Raw genomic sequence first — 26013 nt, 5'->3', positions numbered from 1 at the left:
TTTAACTCAGCCGTCCTCCTCATCCTCCCTCCTGCATTTTTCATAGAAAAGGCTGGTTTGGGAAACACACCCCATGCCCTCCTCTCTCTCTTTTCCCTCCCTGTCTTCCAAGCCGGGCCCAGCCCAGATCCCCATTCTCTCCTTTTGTCATTCATCTGGCCTCATCCTTTCACTGCCGGGATAAAAGAGCCCAATGCATTGTGGGTAGGCTCAGTTTAAAGAAGGGTCCCCTCCCCTGTGTGTGTTGCGGGAGAGCTAGTTTTATGTTACATCCACACACTCAAAACATTTCCAACACACACTCCTCTCTTGTGCTCCTTTTCTGACGATTAAGGCCCAATCTCTGCTCACAAACCTGCTTTTGCACACACTTGAGTGTCTCTCACTCATCATCTCTACTCTTTTCCTCAAATTATTTTTGTTCCTTTCACTTCACTAACCTCTTCCCATAAGCCGTACAACTCTGCTTCTAAGGAAAGACATGCTAATTTTCAATCAGCTGATTTTGTTGAAGGGGAAGAAAATGTACTCTGTACTTTTTGTGATTTCTTTTTTGGGGAAATATGTACTTTGAAGCTTTCTGTGATGGTGCATGAAATGGCCCTGATAATGGTTGGCTAAACTGTTAAGCACTCTCACCTCATGTAGGTCGGCCTTGGCCAAAAAGGTGAGGAAACACTGCTCGTCTGTGCATTTTGAAGTGAACCCTTTAAATGAAAATGTTCCTGTCCTCCTTCAAACGTGTAGCATTTATAAAAGTACAACATACTGGCGGTTACGTTTTGCTCATGAGTAACCTTCCATTGAGTCACCTTCTCCCCGTTTTAACGGAAGCGCTGCTTTGAAACTGATATTACGCTGCTGTGGGAGGGTCGTGGGAAAAGCAACACTACAATACATCTTCCTGCATGTCGGACCCGTTTGTGTTGTAACATTAGCTGCAACTGTTTGAGTAAGGAGGGTTACCATTTAATGTGAATGAAATAACATGTGTGATTTGAGAATTTTCCTTTCAGTGTGATCCTGAAGTTAAACTCAAAGTGAAAAAAAAGGTTGTAGCTGCTAAACTTGTATTCCGAGCTGCAGCTGAACCATCTTTGACCTCAAATGTTCTGCACTGACCACACCGCGTCCGACCTGATGCATTTAGCTCCTCTAAACACCAGCCCCCTCTGTGTTTTGATGCCGCAGCAGGCCGAATGGGCTATCTGGCTTGCCGCTCGCCCGTCCTTTCCTCTCTCCCCCCTGAGTCTCTCACTTCTGCAGGATGTTTTTGTTGAGCTGGGTTGCCTATTGTTCACACACTGAGCTGGCTGGCCTCCCAGGGTTGCTGCTGGCTGCTAGGCCCCCTAATAGGTTCTTCATGTGCCTTGGCTTTCCTTGCTTGTCTTGGTCTGGCCTGTGCATGAAGCAGAAGACAGAGAAAATCAGATGAAGAATTGATTGCTTCAAGTCCAGAAATCTAAGGAAAGCAGCATGAAAATTGCCTTATAAAAAAAAGCAAACAGGCCACATTGGCATATTTAACCAGTCACAGTCCTGTGTGCGCATGTGTATGCATTGTCTGTTCTAGTTCACACATAAATCGAGTCAAATATTGTTGGCGCGCCGATGGTACAGCAGCTGCAATCAAGTGCGTCTGTGTGATAATCTTCCATCTCCATTCAAAAGGGCATTGTTCTGCATCTCATAAAATATTCATATCCATGCTTACACCCCTCTTTTGAAGGGTTACACTTGATCTGTAAGACACAAGATTAACTGAACATCTTGTGAAATGTGTAAAACACAATTTAATTGGTTTTGCAACACTGAATTCCTCATTTTCAAACGGCTCTGTTCAGCATGTGTACAATGACAGGAGCGCCTGTCTGTGACTTCCTCAAAGTGCCTCGGGATTGACATGATTGCAGTCTGATTGGGTAATAATGTAATACAAACGGCTCGTTTGAATGTTTTGAATAAGTTTTACATTTACGACGAGAACACATATGAAGAACCGATAGACTTGCTGCAGGAACCTGCGACCACGTAAAGAGGAACGTCGAGAAACAGTTAACAGTCTTTCCAGTATCTTAGTTTTGTTGCACCTGTTAAAGTCCAAATTTAGCTTATTGGTGCACAGAGTTGGATGTGGTAAGTCATTTCCCATCATGGCTCCACCCAGCTGCCGCCTGACTAGAGGTCTAATCAGCCGCAGTAATTAAAAAATATCAGTGTGGGTTTGCGGCCCCTTTAAATGTGTTTATGATAATGAATTAGCTATGGCACAGAGGTATAGCATACCTGGCATTAGTGATCACAGCTGTTCAGGGAAGTGCACATCTGTCCGCCCGAGGCCTCGTTCATACATTCTTATTTCTCAGATCCTGCATGTGATCGACTCCTGTACGTGATGATATCAAATTATAAGATATTTACATATTCATTTGTAATTGTACCTGGCATTCAGTCTAAAGCCGGCATGAAACTGCTTCGACACCAAGTTTGACAACAGTGAAGGTATTTCACTGTTGTAATTAGACACACACCTGTAATTAGTTTGTTTTTAACAACAGAATTCTGTAATTTGCTTAAATAATGTTGGTTCTTAAGTGGCCAAATGTTCCACTGTGTTCACCAGCTATGCTCACTGTCTCTCTATAACATTTGGTGCGAGACACATAGCGTATGTTGTTTGAAGCAGCCAAGTTGGATGACAAGCACTGAAAACCAAAACAATAAGTTAAACATGGTCAAAGGCTCCGTAGAGCTGAGAGTAACGACAGAGTTGGGTGGCATGAGGGATATTCTCTGTGCTTTGGTCTCCTTTCGCATTACATGTAGTCATTTGATAGGTTATTCGTATATACATATTGATAATAGCTGCTATATAGCTGATACCAAACCACAAACCTTAAAAAAAACTGGTGAGGATTTGTATTCTGTGGGTATGAGTAAGAAATTGACATTCTTGATTGTTTATTTGATCAGCTTATCATTGTCATTTATAACTGCAAAAAGTTTAACGTGAATAAAGTATGTATGCAAACTTTGCTTAACAGCTGCAATGACGATGGAACATTGAATGTTGCTCACAGAATGGGAAATGTTAGTTGCATTAATTCATTAGTTAGTTACAAGTTAGTTACAAGTACAAAAATACCTTTAGAGAAATATTGTGGGTGTTCTTTTTGTTGTTTTGTGGGTGTAATAAAATCATGAAAAGCTTTACCTGCGACATACTTAAATCTTAAAGAAGCTGTATTTAACATTCTCAACATTAATATAGCAGTTACCAACAATTATCTATGGAAAGATATATTGGACCTGAGCAGAATATTGCAAGTTACTCTCCCTCTGCATGTTGTCATCTGAGCTCCTCCTTGCCTTGTTGACATAGTCGGGTCGACCACGGTGCTTTTAGTGCATGTTTGTGCATGTGAGCGGGCCCCACTGTTCAGCTCACGGCTGGCGTTCTGCACTGCTCCCATAAGTCAGTTACAGAACGACAGCGTCATTGCGGAAGCATAGCACCCATCCACCGGTTCCCCCTCGGGTGCTCAGTGCTAGCTTTGCTCTGTCAGCACTTTTGTCGTTGTTTGCACTGTTTACACTGTTAGCTGCAAGCTGCGTTGCCATCCAGCTTAAGTTAGCAAACGCTAACATTAGCCACCAGGTAGTCTATACGCTAACAATTAAAACAATGTTCAATGTTCCATTTCTTTATTTAGACGTTACTTAGGCTTGCTTTATTTTAAAACAACAGGCAGTTTTCCTCTGACCATTTAGAATTGTATAACTAACCAGCACATTTTCTGCGGGTTCCTCCTTTTTGCACTGTGTGCATCTCACAGATTGGAGCACAACAATCATTTAAACCACAGCACCGGCCCAGTCAGTGTCATGCTGGTGGATGACAGTGAGCTTGAAATCCTGCTGATGCAACACTTTCTCTCCAAAAACATGTCTGCTGCTCAACACGACCAGTGAACACCCCCTCCCCAAAGTCTGCCTGTGAGTAAGAAGGGGAGTAAAAGGAATAAAGTGAGAGAGAGAGAGACAGGTGGTCGGGCCGGTCTCTTCCTTGCCCTCCGCTCCTTTTTGAACTTTTCTTTCATTCTTCCAGTTCATTCTGTGCTTCTTTCCATAGCGCCAGTGACAAGGCTCTCCATTCACTGCCTCATTCTTCCACCCCTCCCTCCTCCCTCCATCTCCCTCACACACCCCGACCCCATCCCCTCCCTCCTGGCTCCTTTGTCTAGCTTGCGGGGGCCTGCTTTAGCTGCTATTCACCAGCCAGACGGACCGCCATTGACTGGACTCCCCTCATCCTCCCCCCTAACATCCCTCCCTCCGACAAACACCCTCACACACACATATGCACACAGCAACCTGGCCATTCCCCACCCTACGCCCTGTATCAGGCAGCTGCTATGCTAATAGGGAGGAAGGAATGGATGGAGGGAGGGAGGGAGGGATGAGGAGGAGGAGAGACAGAGCAGCCAGCCTATAGCACAGGGACAGAGGGAGGGAGAGCCGGGAGAGTGACCCTGCTCCTCCATCTCCATGGCCATGCCAGAGCAGCAGCTCGCCTCCTGTTACACAAAGGGAATCCCCGGCCCTCCTCCTCCTCTTCCTCCTCCTCCTCCTCCTCCTCCTCCTCCTCACCCCTCTCCCCCCTCCTTCCACCCCTCTGTTCCCCTCTTTCTCATTCAAATCCATTTTATACCCCAGTGGTAAAGGGAGCTGTAAGTGCAGTATGTAAAGTAACCTTACTCCTGCCCCGCGGGCGTAACCATTCAGGGCTCAAGACACAGAGAACAGCGTGTGTGTGTGTGTGTGTGTGTGTGTGTGTGTGTGTGTGTGTGTGTGTGTGTGTGTGTGTGTGTGTGTGTGTGTGTGTGTGTGCATGTCCATTCCCGTGCTTTGTTTAGGACTGCAGCCCATACCTCCACACACACACACACACACACACACACACACACACACACACACACACACACACACACACACACACACACACACTGACACCTGTCCTTGAGTCAAGTTGCATCTCCCTTCATGCTCAAATAGTGAACACATGAGACACACATTCTACAGACATATTTAAACATCCACCAATCACTGTTTTTATTAAGCAATATATGCTCAAGTACACTCAGTTACCAATGTATTTGGTACATCGAGCTAGAAGACTTATACAACAGCCCTGCATCAAAGGCTAACTTTATGAAAGTTACAGTCGTCAATGAAAGTCGATTAAACTTCACTGTCATTTTTGGAGGATGTTAGTTTGAGGCATTGTAGAGAGAGGTGTTTTTATTAGGTGTTAACATTTTGTCCACCCCACAGTGGACTTCAATGTTAGAAGTGAATGGACTAATGCTACATTTAATTGCATTCATGATTTAAACTAGATTGCCCCTCCATACTTTTTGTGTACAAAATAAAAGAAAAGAAGGTTGACAGTGCAATAAAAAACATAAAATAATACAATATCTGAAGAGCATGGATGTTGCATAAACAGTTGCTTCAATTTTATAATATGAGGCCCAGGTTTAATTTATTCCTTATTTTCTTCTGCATGAAAACCAATTTGAAACTTGACTCATTTTGAACAAACGTCAGGTTTACAAATTTACTTTATACATTAATGGTTTGTTCGACTGATTGGAATTCTATGCCCATAGCTGTGTGTTGGCATGTTTGTGTCAGCAGCTTTCCTTTGGTAGCATGTGTACACATCTCTTTTGGTGTGTTTTGGGGAGGGTGGATGGGGGGTAGTTGGCAGGAAGGCATTTCTCTCTCCTCTCTTTCTGTCCCTCCTGTTCTGTTATTTACCCCTGTGCAGTGTGACCCTGTGCCCCACCAGGGAGGCACGTCCCATTTGACATCTGCCTGTTTGCAGGGGGACGGATGGGGGGAGGGATACAAGGGGTGGGGTGCCCATATGGAGCTTCCACCTCCCCGCATCCCCCCACCCGACCCACCCGACCCAGCCTGCCCCCATCCCTAATGCACACAGAACTCAAACACCACATCTCCTGCTGCCTGCACCCTTTGTTTCTCTCTCTGTGTGTGTGTGTGTGTGTGTGTGTGTGTGTGTGTGTGTGTGTGTGTGTGTGTGTGTGTGTGTGTATGTGTGTGTGAGAGAGAGAGAGAGAGAGAGAGAGAGAGAGAGAGAGAGAGAGAGAGAGAGAGAGAGAGAGAGAGAGAGAAAGATGTCATGCCATTCCAACACACAGACCTGCTGCAAGCCAGGTGGGAGACAGAGGACTGAGGGTTGTGTTTGAAGAGATGGATGACTGGATTGATGGATGGATGGATGGATGGATAGATAGATATATAGACAGACAGACAGACAGACAGACAGACGGATGGATGGATGGATGGATGGATGGATAGATAGATAGATAGATAGATAGATAGATAGATAGATAGATAGATAGATAGATAGATAGATAGATAGATAGATAGATAGATAGATAGATAGATAGATAGATAGATAGATAAATAGATGGGTGATTCATTGTTTATGTATAATGTATAACATTATGTTCTACATGTTTAATGTACTCCCTAACTATGGACAATATATGGATGGGCCCACCCATCCACCCTCATCTAAATCCTGCTGTCCTTATGTGTTGCATGATAGGGAGTACCAACTACCCGGTATGGATTATCCTCCCACACAATGATTCAGTGTGCTGGATGTACAATGAGCAGGCTGGCCGCAGGGCTGGATCTAGGCTAACGAGCTCGGTGGAGTTTAAATGGCCCAGTGCAACACTGACAAAAAACTGTTGGTGATACTGCACTCTGTGACAGCATGTTCTCTGTCAGGGCCCGCTGCCTTTGTCTGACAGGCTGTTTGCGATAATACCTCTTGTTAAAGGGTTTACAGTGAATTAGGTTGTTAATACATATTGTGACACATCTGTTACAGCTATTTTTTCTATAACAGTGAAGAAAATGAGGCTTAGATGGCTTTCGAAATTAATCTATATGCACTGGCTGAATTGTTTCTTTCTAGCTGGGTGACTGGGAGCATGCACACCCCGTCGTATATTTAGGTCAGGTGCAGGTGTACAGCAAATTAAGGGGACGAGATGAGTTATGACTGCAATACCATCCAAACATTTTCACCCTATCAGATCTTCAAGAGCCAGATGGCTTACATGACAAAGGGAAAGTTATATAAAGGCATGAAACATACAATAAGACACTCAATCGAGTTGCAAAAATAGAGAAAAAAGAACTCACAAAAAATTATGAAATGTCAACATTGCATAACATTCCATAGACCACACAGTACTAAATAATGGAAAGGGGAGAAAAATATCCTCTCCGAATATAGGAAATGTATTGATACATGTAAATTAAAGTTATAGGACAACCGGTATAAAAACATAATGTCATGACTCACTTGAATGAAAACCTTTTGTTCATTTTTTTCCCATGGTCTTCCACGATCAATGTGTATTTACCAGCATTCCTACATGCGTGATGAAGGACAAACTCCATGTGTGCTTGTCTACAATGATGATTTATGCTGTATGTTCTCTTAACTTACGCTGTAACACTTGCCTTTTCATATTGAGAGTCATACAACATCTGTGTGGACATGCACCAATGTAATTTGTTAAAACATCAAAACATTCTGAATATTATAAACGTAAGGTTCAGTTGTTGTGATGAAATATTGAGCGAATATTCATCGAATGACTAAACTGACACTTGACATTTCAGACTGTCAAGAGTCAGCCTGGCTGTATTATTTTTGGGATTATTGTCTACAATCATTCATATTTGTAATTATGTATGCATGCGTATGCATATGTGTATGTATATGTGTGTGCGGGCATGTGCGTATACATGTGTGTCAGGGAGTAATTATGGAGAATAAAGGCCTGGTTGTACAGAGTGAAACTGTGGGTTTTGAAGTGAGATGGAAGATGCTTTTCTGTTTGGCTGAGCAGACTCAATGGTCCCATTCAGCCAGCCCCCTTTCTGCCCATTGTCCTCCTACCACCAGCCTTCCACACACCACACACCACACACACACACACACACACACACGCACACGCACACACACACACACACACACACACACACACACACACACACACGGCTGTAAGGACACAGTGGGATTGGAGTGGAGGCCTGGAGGAGAAAGAGGGATGGAGTGAGCTTCTGCTGAATCTGAGAGCTATTTCGGGGTAAAGTGAGAAATAAACATCCATCTTTTTAAGGAGTGGGGTCATTGCAAATACCCAAAATGTTTGGTGTTAAATTAATTGGTGGTGAGAGAAGTATTTAGATTTTCCTTTCAGGAATATGTAGCAACACCACAGTATAACAAACTTAAATACATTTGTATTACATTTTGTATTTAAGTCAAAGCACATATGCGTCAAAATCACACCGCAAAAACATGCAAAAAAAGATGCATGCATTCATATTTTACACATAGCGAAACCAGAGAAGTAACTGTTAAATGAATGTGAGGTAAAAACAACAATATTTTCCTCTGAAATGCTGCTGAGTACAAGTCTAAAGTAACATGAAATGGAAATACTAAAGTAAAGTACAATTATCAAATTGTACTTGAGTACTTTGGTGAATCTACTGTCTTACATTCCACCACTGTCTGTCTATCACCTTTGTGGGACACCTTCTTCGGCACATGTTAATGTCCAGCTTTTCTCCATTTCTTCAGGTCAAGAGAACACATGTTGTCACCATCTAATGCCCTAACTTAGACCCCTCGTCCAGCAGTTAACCAGCTCCACACGGCAGAAAAAAACCCTCACACAATAGTCTGTATACGAACACACAGTGGCCACACAATAGTCTGGCTCGGAGTATGAGGAACGCACTCTCGTCGGGGGTTAATGATCGGCGGCCATTGGTTTGGAGCCCATTAGGCCATTGATCTGGATGTGTCTTTTATGCCACCTGGGGAAAGGAATGTGTCGGGTCTCCTATTGTGTCTGTCTGCGAGTGTGTGTGTCAAAGAGAGGTCAATTAACGCAGAATGGACCAGAGTGTCACACACTGTGCAGAGACAGTGGACGATTGAATATTTTTGAGGTCAGTTGGTCAAGGGTCATTTGCTCTGGATTGATTTGCAAGCCGAAATGAAGACACATAAAAAAAAAAAAAAGACTTGTAAACATTTATGAACTCACACTGACTACACACTTTAATATTCTTACTCAACATGAGCAGCAGTGCACAGTGCCTGAAACACCAGGGAGGTAGATAGATGATAATGCAGAGCTCAGCACCTTTGGCGACTACGTGAGGCGCATACATACACGCCTCACACACAAAGGGAAGAAAGGAGCTTCATTCATAGCTGCTTCTATTAGTTGGCTGAATTTATTGCCTCGTCTTATAAAGCATCCCTCTTTATAACAATAAAACTTCTCCATGGGTGAAAACAACTAATTACAAGCACTCTTGTCCATTTAATTAGGCAGCTTTTTCATGCACTTCTATTTAAAGAAAAAACGAAAAACGGTCTTAAATCAGAAACTCTGCATTCGCTAAAGTAGAGTTTGGATGACTATGAGTAAGACGTGCGTTACAAGGGGTGTATAAGTTGTAAATTACAGCTTTATTAGGAGACAATGAATCACTGATTAATGTTGTATAGATAAACAATATGCCATGTGATAAAACAAATGACTTTTTGTGAATGCTTTTCTATCAAGACATCATGAATGCAGTTATGTAAGTGAATTACGTTTTATGTTTTTGTACCTCTTTTAATATTTAAGAGAATTACGGTTTTGTGTCATTTCCCCAACTTTCCATATGTATTTTCATGTGTTTTCTATGGATGTTTATGGGAATCTGTCCTCCTTATTAGTTACATCACCAGGCCCCTCACCCACATTATTTTACACAGCAGGATAATTTTACTTGTTTTATATGTGTGAACAATATTTGTTGTTTATGACTGATTTAGACAGCAGTTTTACGTAACACTTGCACTTGGATAAAGTGTTTGCATTAGCTTTGTAGCGTTGCTAGCTTAGTCGTTGCTGGTATGGAATTCCAATCGTGATTTTTAGCTAAATGATAAGCATTTATGTTTTACAAAAACTATGTGGCCAATAGGCTATAGGGGTAGTTTATGACCCACTTATGAAAGACTGATGCATCTAAGGGTTGACAAAGCAATAAGTTGCAACTTATTAAGTATCCCTAAATATTTGTGCTACCATATGCTGCCAGGGCCTAAGCCATTTAAATTGGATATGAATCTTTTGTCCCTCATAAAGTTATTTAAGAGAGAGTTGTTGGTCACCAGAGCAGCACTGGCAGGCAAAGAGATGGTGTTATATTCATTTAGAAAAGGCCACAGTCTTTAAAACCAATATTTTTCCCCGATTAGCTTTCAACCCGAGAAATCTTACTTCTGGTTGAGTGATACAAGTATTCATCATTTTCTTGCTTTCTTTCCACGCCTGAACTTTTTAGCAAATTTGTCCTGATTCCATATTTTGGGAGCAAACATCTGTTGGATCTCAGACTTACTGAAAAACACTCAGATGACACAGCTGGGGTTTCGGGGAGGGGGTTAGTGGGATCTTTAAATGCCAGTTGGCCGGCCATGTAATCAGAGTTGAACTTGAAGAAGGAAAGAAAGTGATGTCCAACACAAGATGAGAGACAGAGGGAGAGTATAATGTGCATGTGTGCGTGTGTGCGTGTGTGTGTATGTGTGTGTCGAGGGGGGGTCCTCCGTCGAAAGGACAATAGACAGTGGCAGCAGCAGCTGACCAGAGAATCCCTTCTTCTTTTGTCTTCCTGTATAATGACGTCTCCACCACACACACACTCTGTCTCTCCCTTTCCCTCCCTCTCTCCCTCTTCAGCCCATCACTACTCATCCCTCCTCCCGCGCCGCCTGATTTGGCTTCTGCATGTTCTTTCTTTCTCTCTTTCTTTCCTGGCATCTATTTACCCCCCTCTTCTTTTGACCACGCCTCCCCTGAAGACTTCCATGTCTTCTTCTGTCCATCCTGCTCTTTCTGTATAGTATTTGCTGTGTGCATGTGTCTGTCTGTGTATGTCTGTGTTTGTGTAAGTATGTGGGTTTGCATTTATGTGTTTTCCAGCCTTTGCTCCTGAAGAATGTAACCTCTGAGACACTCTCTAGACTCAGTAAATATCTCCACTCCAGTCCATGTTATGTTAACTAACGCCAAGCTCCCATCTGTGTGCAACCTGTGTGTTTCACTTTGTTCAGCATGTTCCTCCCTCTGTTTGTAGGGTTGGACAGCCTACACCGTAAAGATCCTGTAAAGCATCTCAAGAGTGTGGGATGATTAAAGGATTAGACAAGAAGAAAAAAGTTCTGCCACAAAACTTTGTTTTCATTTGGTCTTTGCTTTTATTGTGAAATGAGGGATGACTTTGTTGAGGGTTGTTTAGGGATGTGAGTAACCATCTGGATTGAGGTGGGAACACGTGGTTCGTTCATCCTGTCATGCAAAGTTCTCTGCACTTGAAGTTATCGCTTCTTCTCTCTTTTCATGGGAATTTTTCCTCTCTCATTCTTTCTCTGACAAACTGAAGTGTGTCAATGCAGTTTCTCAGTGAATGTGTGTGTACTGAGAAAGAGAAAAGTATGTGTTTCTGGCTATTTCTCTCTCTCTTTCTGTGTGTGTGTGTGTGTGTGTGTGTGTGTGTGTGTGTGTGTGTGTGTGTGTGTGTGTGTGTGTGTGTGTGTGTGTGTGTGTGTGTGTGCATGTGCGTGTGCATGTGCATGTGTGCGTGTGTGTTCTCCTCCAGTCTGCGCCAGGTGATATGGCCTGGTACGGAAGGTCACCGCTGTGATGTCACTTCCCCATCCTCTCCGGATATTCCCAGCATTCTGCTGCCAGGAGCCGGGAACTCTGGGAACTCAGAGCAGGAAGACAGGCTCCTTCCAGAGAAAGAGAGAAAGAACGAGAGAGAGAGCATATCTGTTTTGGGTTGTTGTTTTTTGCTGCATTGAATGACTCATTTTCTTTACACACAAAACACACACACACACAAGCAGCAAGGAGAGAGTTAAATTGGAAGTAGAAGAGTTAATGGCACAGGAACGAGGATGGTGCTGTTGTGTAGCCTACTGTTTGTTTCTCTTAGTGTATACATGTGTGTGTGTGTGTGTTGCAGGCCTATTTGATTGAGATTATGCGAAATACACGTATGGTCTGTAAATGGAGCAATGTCGCCCCCTCCTGGTGAATTCTACTAAATGAAAAACAGTAGGCGTTAAGAGTATAAATGACAGAGGTCAAAGTGGGAAAAGAAAAAAGTAGTCACAATTTATGTATAGGAAGCAATACTACTATAAAATACTATGTCACAGATAAAGGTTCTTCAAAATTCAAAATATTACTCATGTAAAAGTACACAAGTATTTGAATCAACATGTACTTAGAGTAAAAGTACATATTATGCAGAATAATAAATATTACTGGATTACAATTATTGCTGCATTTAATGGGTTCATCACTTTAATGTTGCAGCTGGGGAAGGTGGAGCTCATTTGAATTACTTTACATAATGGGCTTATTTAATCTATAATAATACATCATAATTCATTAGTTTATTCATAGTTTCCATATGTTCTATTAATAATCTGAATCTGCAAAGTGATTAAAATACAAAGTCCCTCTGGGATGTAGTGCAGTAGAAAGTAGTAGTACAAGTAAAAGTAGTACAGTACAGTACAAAAGTAGTACAGTACAGTACAGTTTCTACACAATGAAATGGGGAACTCATCTCTGTCTTCTCAATACTACTACTAATTATACTGACATTTTTAACAACACAATTCATAAAGCTTCAGCTGTCCCGCGCCTGCCCTCCGGCCCAACAGATGGAGGTGTGCCCACACTGCTCGACCCTCAGCGGAAGCTGTGGAGGTATTGTGGGTCAGCGTGTTGAGGTCTTACGACATCTGTGCACGTCGCCCGGCCGGCAGCGTCAGACCCAAACCCTTGGGCAAGCCGCACAAGGTCAGTGGCACGTGCATGAACTGCTGCCGTCAGCTGGCGCGAGCAGAGCCGAGCAGACCGTGAGGAGGAAAGCACGTTGTAGAAGCAACGACACAACGACCCCCGGCTTTAGTCAGTCCATAAACGAGACTTTGAGTTGCTTTAAACATGGCCAGAGGAAGCCGCAGCCGTCCCTCCGCTCCAGCAAGGTAGATACACTTAGAATAAGGGCAAAACTGACTTTTTCCGTGGTGTTGGGATATTGCATATGTTGATATTCTGTTTGAAGCACAGGAAATATTTCTCATTCAGACTTAAAACAGATACGATATTGACCATATAGAGTAGTGTTTGAAGTCAGGCTAATAACCACATCATACACCGGGACGACACAGTCTAAATGTTGCGTCACTGAGACAATGTCAACTCCGTTAGATAACTCAAGCAAAACTCCACACACGTTATGAAAGTTTATTTCTGATTGCTATGTATTTAGTTTTATGACAGCAGTCGACTGAACAGTCACAGATACGGGACTTTTTTGGTTTGGTTGTTTAGTGCAACAGAAATGTGTAACTTGCAATTCACCAACACAAAATCATAGGGAAGTTAGCAAGTAAATGCCAGTGGGGTTACTCAGGTTAGAGAGCAACACTGATGTAAGTAAATTAAATAATTATACAAACATACACATAAATTAGTGGACAATTAGACAGTTGGAAGATTTTGTATGAAGGCCATCATATAGTTGCTTGATTTACACTACGCCCTCCACTACAGCTGATGCAATGCAATGTGGCTTTATTGGCATGGAAGTTTAAAAAACAATGTTGTCAAAGCATCAAAGGAAAAACTATTAGTCTATCATGTATCAATTTTTTTGTTTGTTTGAGGAATTTAACAATCGGCATTAGTTACTTTTCCTAGCAAAAAAAGGCATCACTGTCTAGTGCTTGTTATATACATGTTATAGACAAAAAAACGGAGACTGAAAAGCCCCAAGTGATATAGTAGTAGTGGTATATGAAGGTATAATTCATACTTAAAGTTCATTAGCTCCACCTCTGATACAGTGGAATGGACAGAAATGTTATGTACCCATATGTCCTGTTGAACCTCTGTAATGCAAAATAAATGGACTTTTTCTGCTACGTTTGTAGTCCAGCTATGTCCCACGCTCCGGCCCCCGCTCACCCACCTCCCGCTGCGATGGCCCCGGCTCCAGCTGCGTCCCAGGGTCCAGGCATCATGGCCCAGATTGCTACCACAGCCGCTGGGGTGGCAGTGGGCTCGGCGGTGGGACACGTCCTGGTCAGCGCCCTTTCAGGATCATCTGGTGGAAGCAGCAATGCAGAGCCAGCCAAGCCTACAACCCAGGTAAAAGCTGTCAATTGCTCAAGTATTATCATTATTTTGTTATTTTTATAAAATGGAGATCATATATTGACCACACACATAATGAGGAAGCAACTTCGTAAGTAAAAGTCATGAGAAGTGTTTCTGCTTATGGCCCTACTTGTGTGTTATTTATTATAAATAAAATGATTAATATTACATCAAGTGAAAAAACTAATCAGATTCATAGAAAAACGTGGCATGGTTGCACAAGAGACTTTGGTCTGATTTTATTTATTAATTTAGATTTGAGAACCGTGAACCATGCCAGATGGACAGGAGAATTTGGTTAGGATTTTATTATATGGAGAGACAATAAATTGAGCAAGATGTAAAACAGGTACCAAACACTATCAATGTCAGCATGAATGTTCACAATCTTCTTGAGTTGAGTTGAGTTGAGGCTTTCCAGCAGCTCTGCAGTTCTGACACAATGTGTGATGTGTTTCTTTCCTTGCTTCTACAACTCCAGGAACCCCCACGGCCGGCTCCAGCCCAGCCCGGCCCATGTCACTTTGAGGTCAAACAGTTCCTTGACTGTGCCACCAACCAGTCCGACCTGAGTTTATGTGAGGGCTTCAGTGAGGCGCTCAAACAGTGCAAGTTCTCCCACGGTGAGTCCGTCCTGAATGATGGCTAGAGCCACATACTACAGCACTGCTCCAAGCCAGCCACGCACACTTTGGATAATTATCTTAACATAATACGAACACATGTGTATGTAATTATTTATGTACTCTTCATGTTACTACATTTGTTTATCCTGACATATCACATGATCAAGAACTTTTGCAGTTTTTACACTTTTCCAGTTCAGATTTTGGACCTGATTTTGACCTCTTTCTGTTTTACTGTAGGTGTGACATCACTGGTGTGAATGATGGATCATCAGCTGTCATGACGGACATACTTCAATAATGAAATGTACTGTAGACATGACCACATAACACAAACATGTGAACGTGTACCGCAGGCAGTGAGCATGTTGGTTTTGTTGATTGACGACAGTGTAATGTATGAAATGTTTTTGGCATGTACAGTAATAAACCTTTAATAAATAGCTGCTATCTACTTTCACATTCTGTCAGAGTGGGTTGTCTTTATTTCATGTCATGTCCCGTTTTAGCCAAAAGTTGCCCTTTACTGTAGTTTTTTTTGTATAATTGTCAATTTATGTATTTATTTTCCACTAGTTTCGTTTGGTACCACGCCTCTTTCGGCTCAGCTGTAATGGTGAATATAAAATAACTGCTCTGTGTACCCTCAACCATCACAGCCTGCCAATATGCATCACTTTTAATGCATCCAGGATCATATATCCTCACCTTGCTTTGGAGCTTTGGAAAAAAATCACCATTGGCAGTACCTCCGCGCCCCTCTAGATGGCGGTCTGGGGCGCACCAGTGGGCCACGGCCCAGTCAGGACCTCTTGTACAGTCTATGGTGATGTCATGATTTTTTTTTAGGACTTTGTATGGACAGATGATGACCAAAGAAAACATTGACAGAAAAAATATGAATTTGTTAACCTACATAGCGACGTTAAACCTCTTATGAAACGCCTTTAACATTCCAATAAGATAAATCCAAATAGACTTATTGGGGATTTGGGACAAGATAGTGTGCTGTGTAAAAACTAGTCCTCATCAATCTCAGATATAGAGCATGTGAAATGTTTCCTGAGACCTCAAAGAGAAGCAATGCGACTGTATCTGTTGTGGATAACACGTGTCACCAATTCACGTTGTTAAGTCAAAGTAATTAAGTCGAGGTAAAACAAACAAACAGCAAAAAATAGTAATGCGCAGTTGTAATGCGCGAGCTCTTGTCACGTGGTCAAAGTTGTTTACCACGTGCTCTGCGTGTCACCAACAGACGCCTCTTAAAACGGCAACTTGGAGCAGCCAGACTGCTGCTCGCGATGTTAATAACGGGATCTAAACTCGGTGCGCCATATCCCCCCGTCGGCTCGCCTCGGCGCTGCTGACATTTGTTTCAGTCTGGTATTTAAATCCTACATAACTTCAGCCGACAGCTGACCCCGGACAGCAACACCGAGCTTCGTCCGGCGCAGCAGCTAGCAGCAGCAGCAGCAGCAGCTAGCTGGACCGATGGAGTGGCTGAGTAACGGAGCTCCGGTCCGCCGCGACGGGGAATCGAGCTGCGGACCAGAGGGGTCCAGTGGCGTTCGTCCTCACCCTCAGGTAATTAGCTCATGCTAGCGGCCGGGTTGTCTAAACACCACTTGGCATCGCAGAGGTAACTTAACGGTATTACAAGCGTGCTAGCTAGCTAGCTAAACCTGTTTGAGGGATCAGTGAAAGGACTTCAAGCCGACCTCGATTGCTTGTCTGTTGTTCAACAGGGTGAAGATGTATTCCGTGGCTCTGTTTCCACCTTTTGTCTTATCAGCTAGCTAACTAGCTAGCTAAATGATCACAGTCGGCCAATGACTCTCATGCTGCACAACCCCAGTGGTCCAGGCTGCATGTTGGAGTGAATACTGCCCTCATGCACACCCATACGTGTGCAACCAAGCTGTCTATGTCCCCCTTAACGCGGTTAAAGTAGTTATACAGAGCTCACTTGCTGTGTCATCATCCTGTTAGGACATGGCGGAAAGAGAGACCCTCATGTGTGGGATGGTGAGGTGGTAAGAGGCCACAGCAAGACATCCAGCAACAGCTCCCTTGTCCTGTCCCCCCCCCAGGTTCTTGATATTCTCAGACACCAAGTGACGTGTGTGTGTGTGTGTGTGTGTGTGTGTGTGTGTGTGTGTGTGTGTGTGTGTGTGTGTGTGTGTGGTTACTGTTGTTGACTAGATAAGGCTTTCAGCTGTTTTGGTAGCCATGAGTCAAATGGATACAAGCCTTTTTTTTATTTTTAGCCCTCTTGCTCCACCCTGTACTAAATACAGCATGGTTGTGGTGTGATTCAGAGGGAGCATGCAGTTTGTAGTGGTTCAGGCTATTTTGAAAACTTGGGGAGGGAAAAAAAGAGGATGGAGCTTAAAACTTAAAGTTAAAGCCTTTGCAGGATGTTGTTAAAGTGGCCAACCCTTGGGTGCTTTTGCTGGTTGAATATAAAGTACACTACCACAGGATTCTTGCCGGTGCTTTCGTTGTAGATGTGCACACTTTATTTATTTTTAAAAACTTAAACCTGTTGTTCTTTTTGCATAGGATAGCATCCTCGTGTTCTCAATGCTTACTTTCCATCAGTCTAGATTTAAACCCCAAATTGCTTTTATCATCTGGGCCCTGATAACATCTTATGTTGGCTAATTTACCTCCAGTGTGGTTGGTGGAGAAACAGAAAGTAGTATGTGCATGTTTGAGGTGTACCAAACACTACGGTGGGTAGACAGGAAATACTAGTTTCATGCTCTCATTTGTCAAAGGCACAATGTGTACTGCTAAGTCCCTGATACTATATAACCTTTCTCTCATAGTCCTAATCGTCTCCATTCTTCCTCCATTTACCTCACACCAGTCACCGTCATCACACGTTTGTGATTGTGCCATGGCGTCACTTTGCGAGAGCCAGCACCGCTGTGTGAAGGCCTCCATCGTCTCCAGCTGGAGACTGGCAGAGGCCCAGGAACAGCTCTGCTCTCTTGGCGTCCACAGCTCCGAGTCCCTGGAGCAGGAACGTGCTCGGACTCAGGCTTGCCCCACCGAACTCACGCACACTGAGGAGGAGTGGCGCCGCAAGGAGAGCATGCTGGGATGTCAGGAACCCAGCCACAGTCCTGTGCTTGGAGCTGTCAGAAGTTGGGATGTGTTTGATAAGGTCAGCAAACTGATTTCAAAGAACTAATGTATCGTGGGGTTGTCTAATAACATTTTCTTATTATTACTTAAATGTGTGTACCTACTGTTTATTAACCATTTAATAACTTTATCAACAGTTAATCAATGTCGTCTCTCTCTTCCAGAGCATCATCAATGGCCCAAGTCAACCTATAGAAGTGGATCAGTGCAAGAGCTTTCTCCAAAAGTATGACCAAGAGCTCAGGCATTTTGGTAAGTGTAATCTCAAGTTTCTTATAAGACTGGTCCTGCCCTCAGACTAATAGTAAAAAACTAAAAGGTTGGGTCTAGTATGTTTGTAAGTACATACAATATCATATTGTAGCTGTTGGTTGCTGCAGGATTTTTTCCCCAGCTTTACTAAAATATTTAGTTTTCGTGCATACTACATTTTATGATAAATGATTCAGTTTTATGCAGAGATTTCATCTCAACACATTACACCCAACTGTGGTAGAAGTACTTATGTTTAATGTTTGTGCCTCTAGCAAGGCAGTTTGGCTGCATGAGAGTTGTGCCGAAGAGTCCATGTTACAGTCCGTACTTTCAACTTTTACCACATGAACAATCTAACTTAAAAAAACAACAACTATAAATTTCAAAAAGGTTTCCATAAAAGCCTGAAGAGCACTGGAAGGACGTCAGTCTTGAAACATTCAGGATGCTTTGTAAAATGATCTGGATAAGTGTAGAACACAGCCTACACATTTCTTAATGTTGAAACAGAAAAGCTCGACAGTTTAAAATGTTAAGCAGGCACTGATCACTAACTTATTATGAGCAGTTCCAATTATAGATGCTTTAAGTGCCCAATGATACAAAACTCTCTCACTTTTAATTGCTGTAAATATTTCTGATGTCAATTTAATAAACACAATAACATTAAACAAATATTGGCAAGCACCTGAGTTTTCCATGAACCAATATGCTTTTTTAAAGATTGTATCCATTTGTCAGGTATGTTGCGGAGATGGGACGACAGTCAGCGGTTCCTCGCAGACATGCCTCAGCTCATATGTGATGAAACTGCCAACTACTTGATTCTGTGGTGCATAAGACTGCAGCAAGAAGGGGTGAGTTACTTAAAGGATCAGGCTGGTGTTGTTTTTATAATCACAACAATTATTCCTCTATGTGTAATTGCAGTCAGATAAAGTTGATTCCTCTGTGGCAGAGAACTCTTGACGGTTTCTGTCAAAAACTATAAAAACAAATAAGGGCCATCTAGTTGCGGTCGATGGCATATTGCATCGTTATGATGAACACTCAGTGTAGTTCCTCGAACCAGTACAGCAGTGTAAACACAGACCCACGAGCCTGAGCATGTGCCCTGTCATCCACTAACATTGAAAATACAGTTGTGGGTTAGTTAAAGCCTAAACTCCCTCCTGCCAACAGCGAGTATTACACTTCAAAATAAAGAAATATCTTCCCCTGCTTTTGAAAGTCTCATATGTGGGTCCTGATTTTTTTTTTACTTTGATTAATCATATTATGTATGCAGATGATCTTGTACTTTTTTGTCCATGTAGTGCTGGTCTCCAGCAGCTCCTGTCTGTATGTAGTCTATGGTGTGGAACATGATATACAATACAATGCTAGTAAGAGTGCTATTTTGATTTGTAGAACAAAGGAGGACAAAAGTCTAAAATTCCCCGACTCCAAATTGTCTATAACAAACTCGGTGTCTGTGATAAGGTAAAATATCTTGTACATTTTATTACAGAACAGATGACTGATGATGATATTTATAGGCAATGTCGTAGGATGTATGCACAAGCAAACATTGTCTCACGCAAGTTTGGTGTGTGTACAGACGGAGTGAAGATTTCTCTGTTTAGAGCATATTGTACACTACTCTACACTGCACACTTGTGGTCTAATTTCAAAAAAGCAAGCCTACGGAGACTTCAAGTAGCTTACAATGACGCCATGAGAATACTACTGAGGAGACCGAGATGGTGTAGTGCCAGTGAAATGTTTGTGGCTGCAGGAGTTAATACTTTCAAAGCTGTTTTAAGAAATGTTATGTATACATTTCTCTGTCGAGTTAATGACTCTGAAAATGAGATCATCTTGGTTTTATCAAGCATAAAGTATAGTACCACACGCTACCAGTCCCATCTGTGGAGACACTGGTACAGCTATCTATTTATAAAGCATTGACAGGTCTATGTATTGTAATTGTGCTTTTATGTATTTTATTCTATTTATGTCTTTTGTATTATCTGGACCTTGAGTCTGTAATAAAAGTTTGATTGAATAAATAATGCACCATTGTGCTTCATTTAGAAATCTCCTAAATAGGATCATAAAACACTGAAAGTAGCTAGAAACTCACTATATACAAAAGCACATCCTACATGGATTCTAGGTATCAGAAATAATTAATCACGCAGCTCAAGTGACTTGAATCATTCCTTTTTAAAATCGTGTATTATCCTGTAGAAACAAGCGCTGATGGAGCAGGTGGCGCACCAAGCTGTAGTCATGCAGTTCATCCTGGAAATGGCCTCGAACTCTCAGCAGGATCCTCGAGGCTGCTTCAGACGCTTCTTCCACAAAGCCAAAGTAAGATAAAAAGCATCTAATTAATACTGTGAACGTACTGCTCCTCCCTGTGTAGGTGCATGCCTAAGGCAGCGTTCCTAACATTGATACCCTGGTTGCTTTGTAGGAAGGACAAGACGTCTACTTAGAAGTCTTCCATGCCGAGCTTGAGGCCTTCAAACACAGAGTGAAAGAACACGCAGTCAAGTCGAGAGATGATGCAACCAACAATGTTGAACAACAGAAAACTGGCACAAACTGCAAGCTCGGCCCCAAAGAAGCCTTGGACTCTTTCCCTCCAGTAAGTGCTCCTTCTCTCTTCTTCTTCTTTTTAATAGGCTGTTGCAGTTACTCCACACAGCTGTAGGGTGGCACCATTGAGCTGTTGTATGTTAGTCCTGTGAGTATCTACAAGTAAGTGTCCTTTTAGTTGGATGCTAGATGTTAAATAGTTAGCACTATTCTAGTACTAAGTTCTATTTCTTAGTGATATCTTTGCCACAAAAAATGCACAGAAATATTTACTTAAATAAATAATAAAAATGCAGCAGCTGCCAAACATTGATGCTGCGTACCAGGACCTTGAGTTCATGCTGCTGATGTTAACAGTGAGACCAAACAGCCTTTTTTTTTGTTGTCTTGCTTAATTTGAAACCTCTGCCATACAGTAGCGACTTGATGGAACATCCTGGCTTTTAGTTCTAACCGACTCACTCAAATGTGCTGGTCGTGTGACGTGGCGTTCAAAGTTAAAACTTGATAACCTAGCAGTAGTGCAAAAGGAAATAAAAGATCAATTACATTTGGGTATCACAAATTCCACTGCAGGGAAATCTTGAAACTGTTTAACAGCACCACAGTGGATTTAGTTTTCCAATAGATGATGTCCTCACCTCTCACATCAGTGTCTACTCCCACTAATCTTATTGTCAGCAGCTTGGGTATCACAGAAAATCCCCACGCATCATGATTAGATAATTATTCTGCATCAATCAGAGGAGCTTTACCTGCTCCACCATTTTAAAGGGATAGAGGAGTTATATGTAGGTAAATGTTTACTCTCTGGACTGTTTTTTTTTTTTTTTTTTTAAATTGTCTGCAATACCAGACGTGAAGGATTCAACATGCTTTCTACTAAACTTGATCCTTGTAGTTTGAAAGCCTTTTGTAGTCTAGAGAGAGTGAGGCCTCCCCTTTGTTGGTCCCAACACTTGACTAGCTGCCAAACTTAGTACATAGAGAAAAGGGAGAAAAAACATCCTCCCCTTCTCCCACAGAGGAAAGATGGCTACCCAGGAATGTGATCAGGCCTGTTGCAAGCGAAGCTCGGCTCTCAAAGTCCTGCTTTTGTATTTTAGCTGTTTTCTTCTCTAATCTCAGTTTGAACTCAGTCTCTGAGGGGTGATTTGAGTAGAAATTACGCATGAAAAGCTTTTCTTTCCCAAGAAAAGCAGATGTTTGACTCCTCACAGATTTGCTTTAGTTCATTGTGAAAAAATCTCTGCGCTGGAAAACACGTGACTTCATGATCAAAATTCTAGTTATAGCTCAGATTAGGGCATTGGCATGTTTAAGAGTGCAGTTGCATAACCATCATAATCCTCTGACCAGGAAACGGTGGATTAATCCCCCAGAGTCTCTCTGCAGCTTCATTTTAAACTTGTATTTGATTTAAATGTGTGCATGACATTACTCATCTTTGAATGTTTTTGGCTCTTCATTGGACCCTCCTGTCTTCCTCTCCCTCCACTAGGTGGCAGAGTATCCCATGAAGCATTGTTTAGAGGCTGGACTGTGGCCGAGCACAGGGAGGTGGACAAAGGATGACGCTACTGAAACAGACGATATACTCATGATGGAGACCTAGGGATTGTAGGATCGGCCCTCGCTTTCCCTCCATCTCCATCGCCTTCCCATTTAGGAACAACCTGAGTTTTTAGCCCTCTTTACACAGCAGACCAGGCTGAATAACTGCAGTGCAAAGCAGGAATAAAACGACAGGATGTCTTTTAAACTGAAGGAAATAATGTTTGCTGATGACAAACATTTCTCAGTGTTGTCGCTGTTGTGCCGCTGTGATTGTTTCACTGCAGTGTCTCTTGCCAGCTGAACCGACGTGCAGTGCCATAACCATGCTTTTATAGATGGAGTTCTTTTATCCTTCAAGCTGGTTTATCTTTATGTCTCCTGAAACAGAGAAGCATCCTTACTTGGATGCCAAACAAACTGACAAATTGAACAATTCAACCAGGAACACAAAGAATACTACACCAATAAAGCCTTTGGGCAGTTGGGTACCAAATCTAATGGCTGACACTGGTCAGTGGACGTCTGAGGAGTTTGTGTTTTATTTTTTAGCTGCTTAAAATGAATCATGAGAAGCACAACTGACGGATCAGTGGCTCTGTATCCTGTGTGGTGAGTTTTGGTTAATGGTGAACGTTTCATACACTAGAAGGTCTGCTATACTGTTGACATTTATTAAGGCAACGTGTCTAGTATAAGTAACATGAAAGTACCTGATCATGTGCAAGTATGCAGTAACTACTGTATACGAGAGCCAAGATGGTCACTCAGCAGGTGTGATCTGTTGAATAATTAGATTCAAGCATGAGGGGAAAAAGAAGGCGACGCTGTGGTGGTATGTCTGGAATGAAAGAGAAATCTCTTTCCCGGAGAGTTTCCGACTTCTCGTCAGTCTCTCAGCCGCTGTCATACCTTTTTTATATTTTGGCATACATGACCTCACATATTTTGTATTATTTTACTAAAAGCTTTCCTGCTAGCTGTATGCTAAACGAGCAAAGCGCAGTTTGTGTGCGTTTCATGGCGTAATGCCTGAATTTGTACAAATACGGTTCCAGTTGTGGGTTCTTTTGGATGTCTGTTTTTCTTCAGCATTTTACTTGTCAGGCTAAAAATGAATTGCAATCTTGGAGGAAAAAGGTTGATTAAGGAGTTTGGGGTCAGATTCACCCTGCAGGCCTTGGCTCTTACAGCTCTCAGACTCACAACTGATACACATGTATTGAGTGGCACACAACCCACAGGTCTCTCAGGCTTATGAGGAGAGGATACATAATGCAACATGCGTGGGTGGCTCGTCTGTTATCTGGCTCAGTTGTCTACAGTAAGCAGATAGCGGTAGAAGAGTGGTTTTAGTGGTTATACTTTTCTGAAAGAAAGTATTCCTCGTGTTGTCTGGAGAGGCTTAAAGGAGCAATTAAAGTGCTGAGTAATCAAACTACCTCCTTTTACATCTTCCATTAACATCTTTGATGTTCAGAATGTTTCTAGTCTTTGCTGTCGGACAAAAAACAAATTCACCCAATATACACAATGCTTATGAAATCCCTGTAAAATAAATAGTATTTCACATAAGACAACGGAAGATGACAGCGGTTGTTGTTGTTGTTCACTTGGCTGCCTCCGCTCATATTGTCCTCTTTTACACAAATAATTCCGCTTGTCAGAATAAGTCAGTTGCTAATTTACTGAAGTGGCGCACCATAATGCACAGACAAATATTGAGCTACAGACATGAGTGCATGCTTCTTCATGTGAGACAATGTAACGACTCTGTTTTTATTACATGGTAAAGCAAAGATGCATTTTAGAGGGACAAAGTCAAATTTGATGAACTTGGTGTTGAGTGTAACTGAACAATCCATATCTCTGTTATCTGTTATCTGGGTGCAGAAGGCATGGTAATGTACGGTGTAAAGAGGGCACTACAATTGTTGGCTAACATTCATCAAATGAATTAGGCTCCTCCTCCTATGAGTTATTTATCAGACTTTCACATGATCAAAGCTTCAAATTTCAACTGGCACACAGGTGATAAAATAAAAGGGTTTACTAGGCCTGCATGGGCTTTGTGTATTTATTTTCCCTGGCTCAGCGACAGGCCAGAGTAAAGCCATCGTACGTTTTCTTTCCCAGGCTTCCATCCACAATTCTCAGTGTCGAAACCGAATCGCAACTGCCAGTTTCCTGTTGCAAGTGACAGAAGTCAGTCTTGTGTTGGTTAAAGTTTTAAATTCTGTGATTTACACCGAAGGAGCTGAAAAGCACCGCTATGGAGGCGAGGGATGAAAAGGGCTGAGCCCCCCATAAAGACATCTTTGTATGTTTGTATGCAGAAATGAATCCTCTGCATCTGAATGTGTCCTGCACTTTATATTTCTCTGCTGAGATGGAGTATTTGAAGCATGTGAATTTATAATGCTTCCTCCTCCTGTATTTAGATTTTTCTACTTTTTTTTTTTTTTTTTTTTTTTGTGTGTCCCCTGTCGTCCAGAATTTAAAACAGGCTTTAGATTAGCTTGCGTTTTGAATTGTAGACATTTTGTTTGACTTTTCTTATGCTGTTTGCTGACTTTATTTTCTTTTTATCACTGTGTTCAAGGGAGTTTTTGCCAGGTTTATCAGGCTTCCAATTAACTGTCTCCTTGTTAATAGTTTTCTTTTTTTTTGACAGCCAAAATCAGTATGGAAAATCTGCTTGCGCAGTAAGAGTTTTACTGCAGACTGGGGAATAAAATATTCCATGTGATGCATTAAAGTTCAATGCATGTGTGGAGAACTGAAAGCTACTGTGTGCTGCATAGTTCTGCAGCGCACATGTCGTTTCACTACTCATTATTTCCCAGCTTTACGTCTAGAGCACAGTGCTGGTGTCGGGCAGTACCATACAAACTGTAAACATGAACAGAGGAATTGTAAGCAGTGAAGCTGAAGCAATGTACTGTCGTGGTTTGAAATGTACTTTTTAATTATTGTTTTTGGGGTCCAAAGTGACTAATCCACTATGCAAACTAATTGTATGGCTTAAGGCTGTTGTACTGAACCTGTGGTTTATGTTCATGGTTTCTCAACGTCCTAAAATATTTAAAGATTATCACAAACGTTGTGAGTGAAGATTGAGACTTGATGTAGGAATTTCAGTCACTAATCTTTGAGTTATAGGAAAAGTATACACTTCACAGTAGACTACCGTAAGATTTGTCTTCTCTTGACGCTGTCAATGACTATAATATAAAACAAGTGCTACATGTTTGTGTCTTGATGTCAACTGCTACAGTTCTTTGTAGACCTGCAGTATTTAATGTATACAACAATACGACATTTAACACTGAGGAGCCTGAAATGTTGTCGTCTATAAATCCTTATCGAACCGATTTAACACATCAACATCTGTTTACAGGCCCTGGGTAGCACTACTGCACATGTGGGGGAAAGGTTTGTCTGTCTGATGAATGTAATTC

General features: G+C 42.1%; 2 protein-coding genes across 2 annotated transcripts; both read left to right on the top strand.

The window, feature by feature from the left end:
- Window positions 1-13029: 13029 nt before the first annotated feature.
- On the top strand, window positions 13030-15460 carry chchd10 (coiled-coil-helix-coiled-coil-helix domain containing 10). Its single transcript, XM_079235499.1, has 4 exons — window positions 13030-13198; window positions 14150-14366; window positions 14857-14998; window positions 15242-15460. Exons 1-4 carry the CDS (start codon window positions 13158-13160, stop codon window positions 15259-15261), a joined length of 420 nt encoding a protein of 139 aa, XP_079091625.1. The 5' UTR covers window positions 13030-13157; the 3' UTR covers window positions 15262-15460.
- Window positions 15461-16447: 987 nt separating this feature from the next.
- Window positions 16448-23020, top strand: cdc37l1 (cell division cycle 37-like 1). Its single transcript, XM_079235007.1, has 7 exons — window positions 16448-16588; window positions 17877-18176; window positions 18322-18409; window positions 19154-19269; window positions 20645-20767; window positions 20874-21047; window positions 22500-23020. The coding sequence occupies exons 1-7, from the start codon at window positions 16496-16498 to the stop codon at window positions 22611-22613; spliced, it is 1008 nt and encodes a 335-aa protein (XP_079091133.1). The 5' UTR covers window positions 16448-16495; the 3' UTR covers window positions 22614-23020.
- The last annotated feature ends 2993 nt before the right edge of the window (window positions 23021-26013 follow it).

Source organism: Taurulus bubalis (genome assembly GCF_910589615.1).
Source record: "Taurulus bubalis genome assembly, chromosome: 19".
Lineage (NCBI taxonomy): Eukaryota > Metazoa > Chordata > Actinopteri > Perciformes > Cottidae > Taurulus > Taurulus bubalis.
Note: the sequence above shows the minus strand (reverse complement) of the source record. Positions and strands in the feature narration are given on the sequence as shown.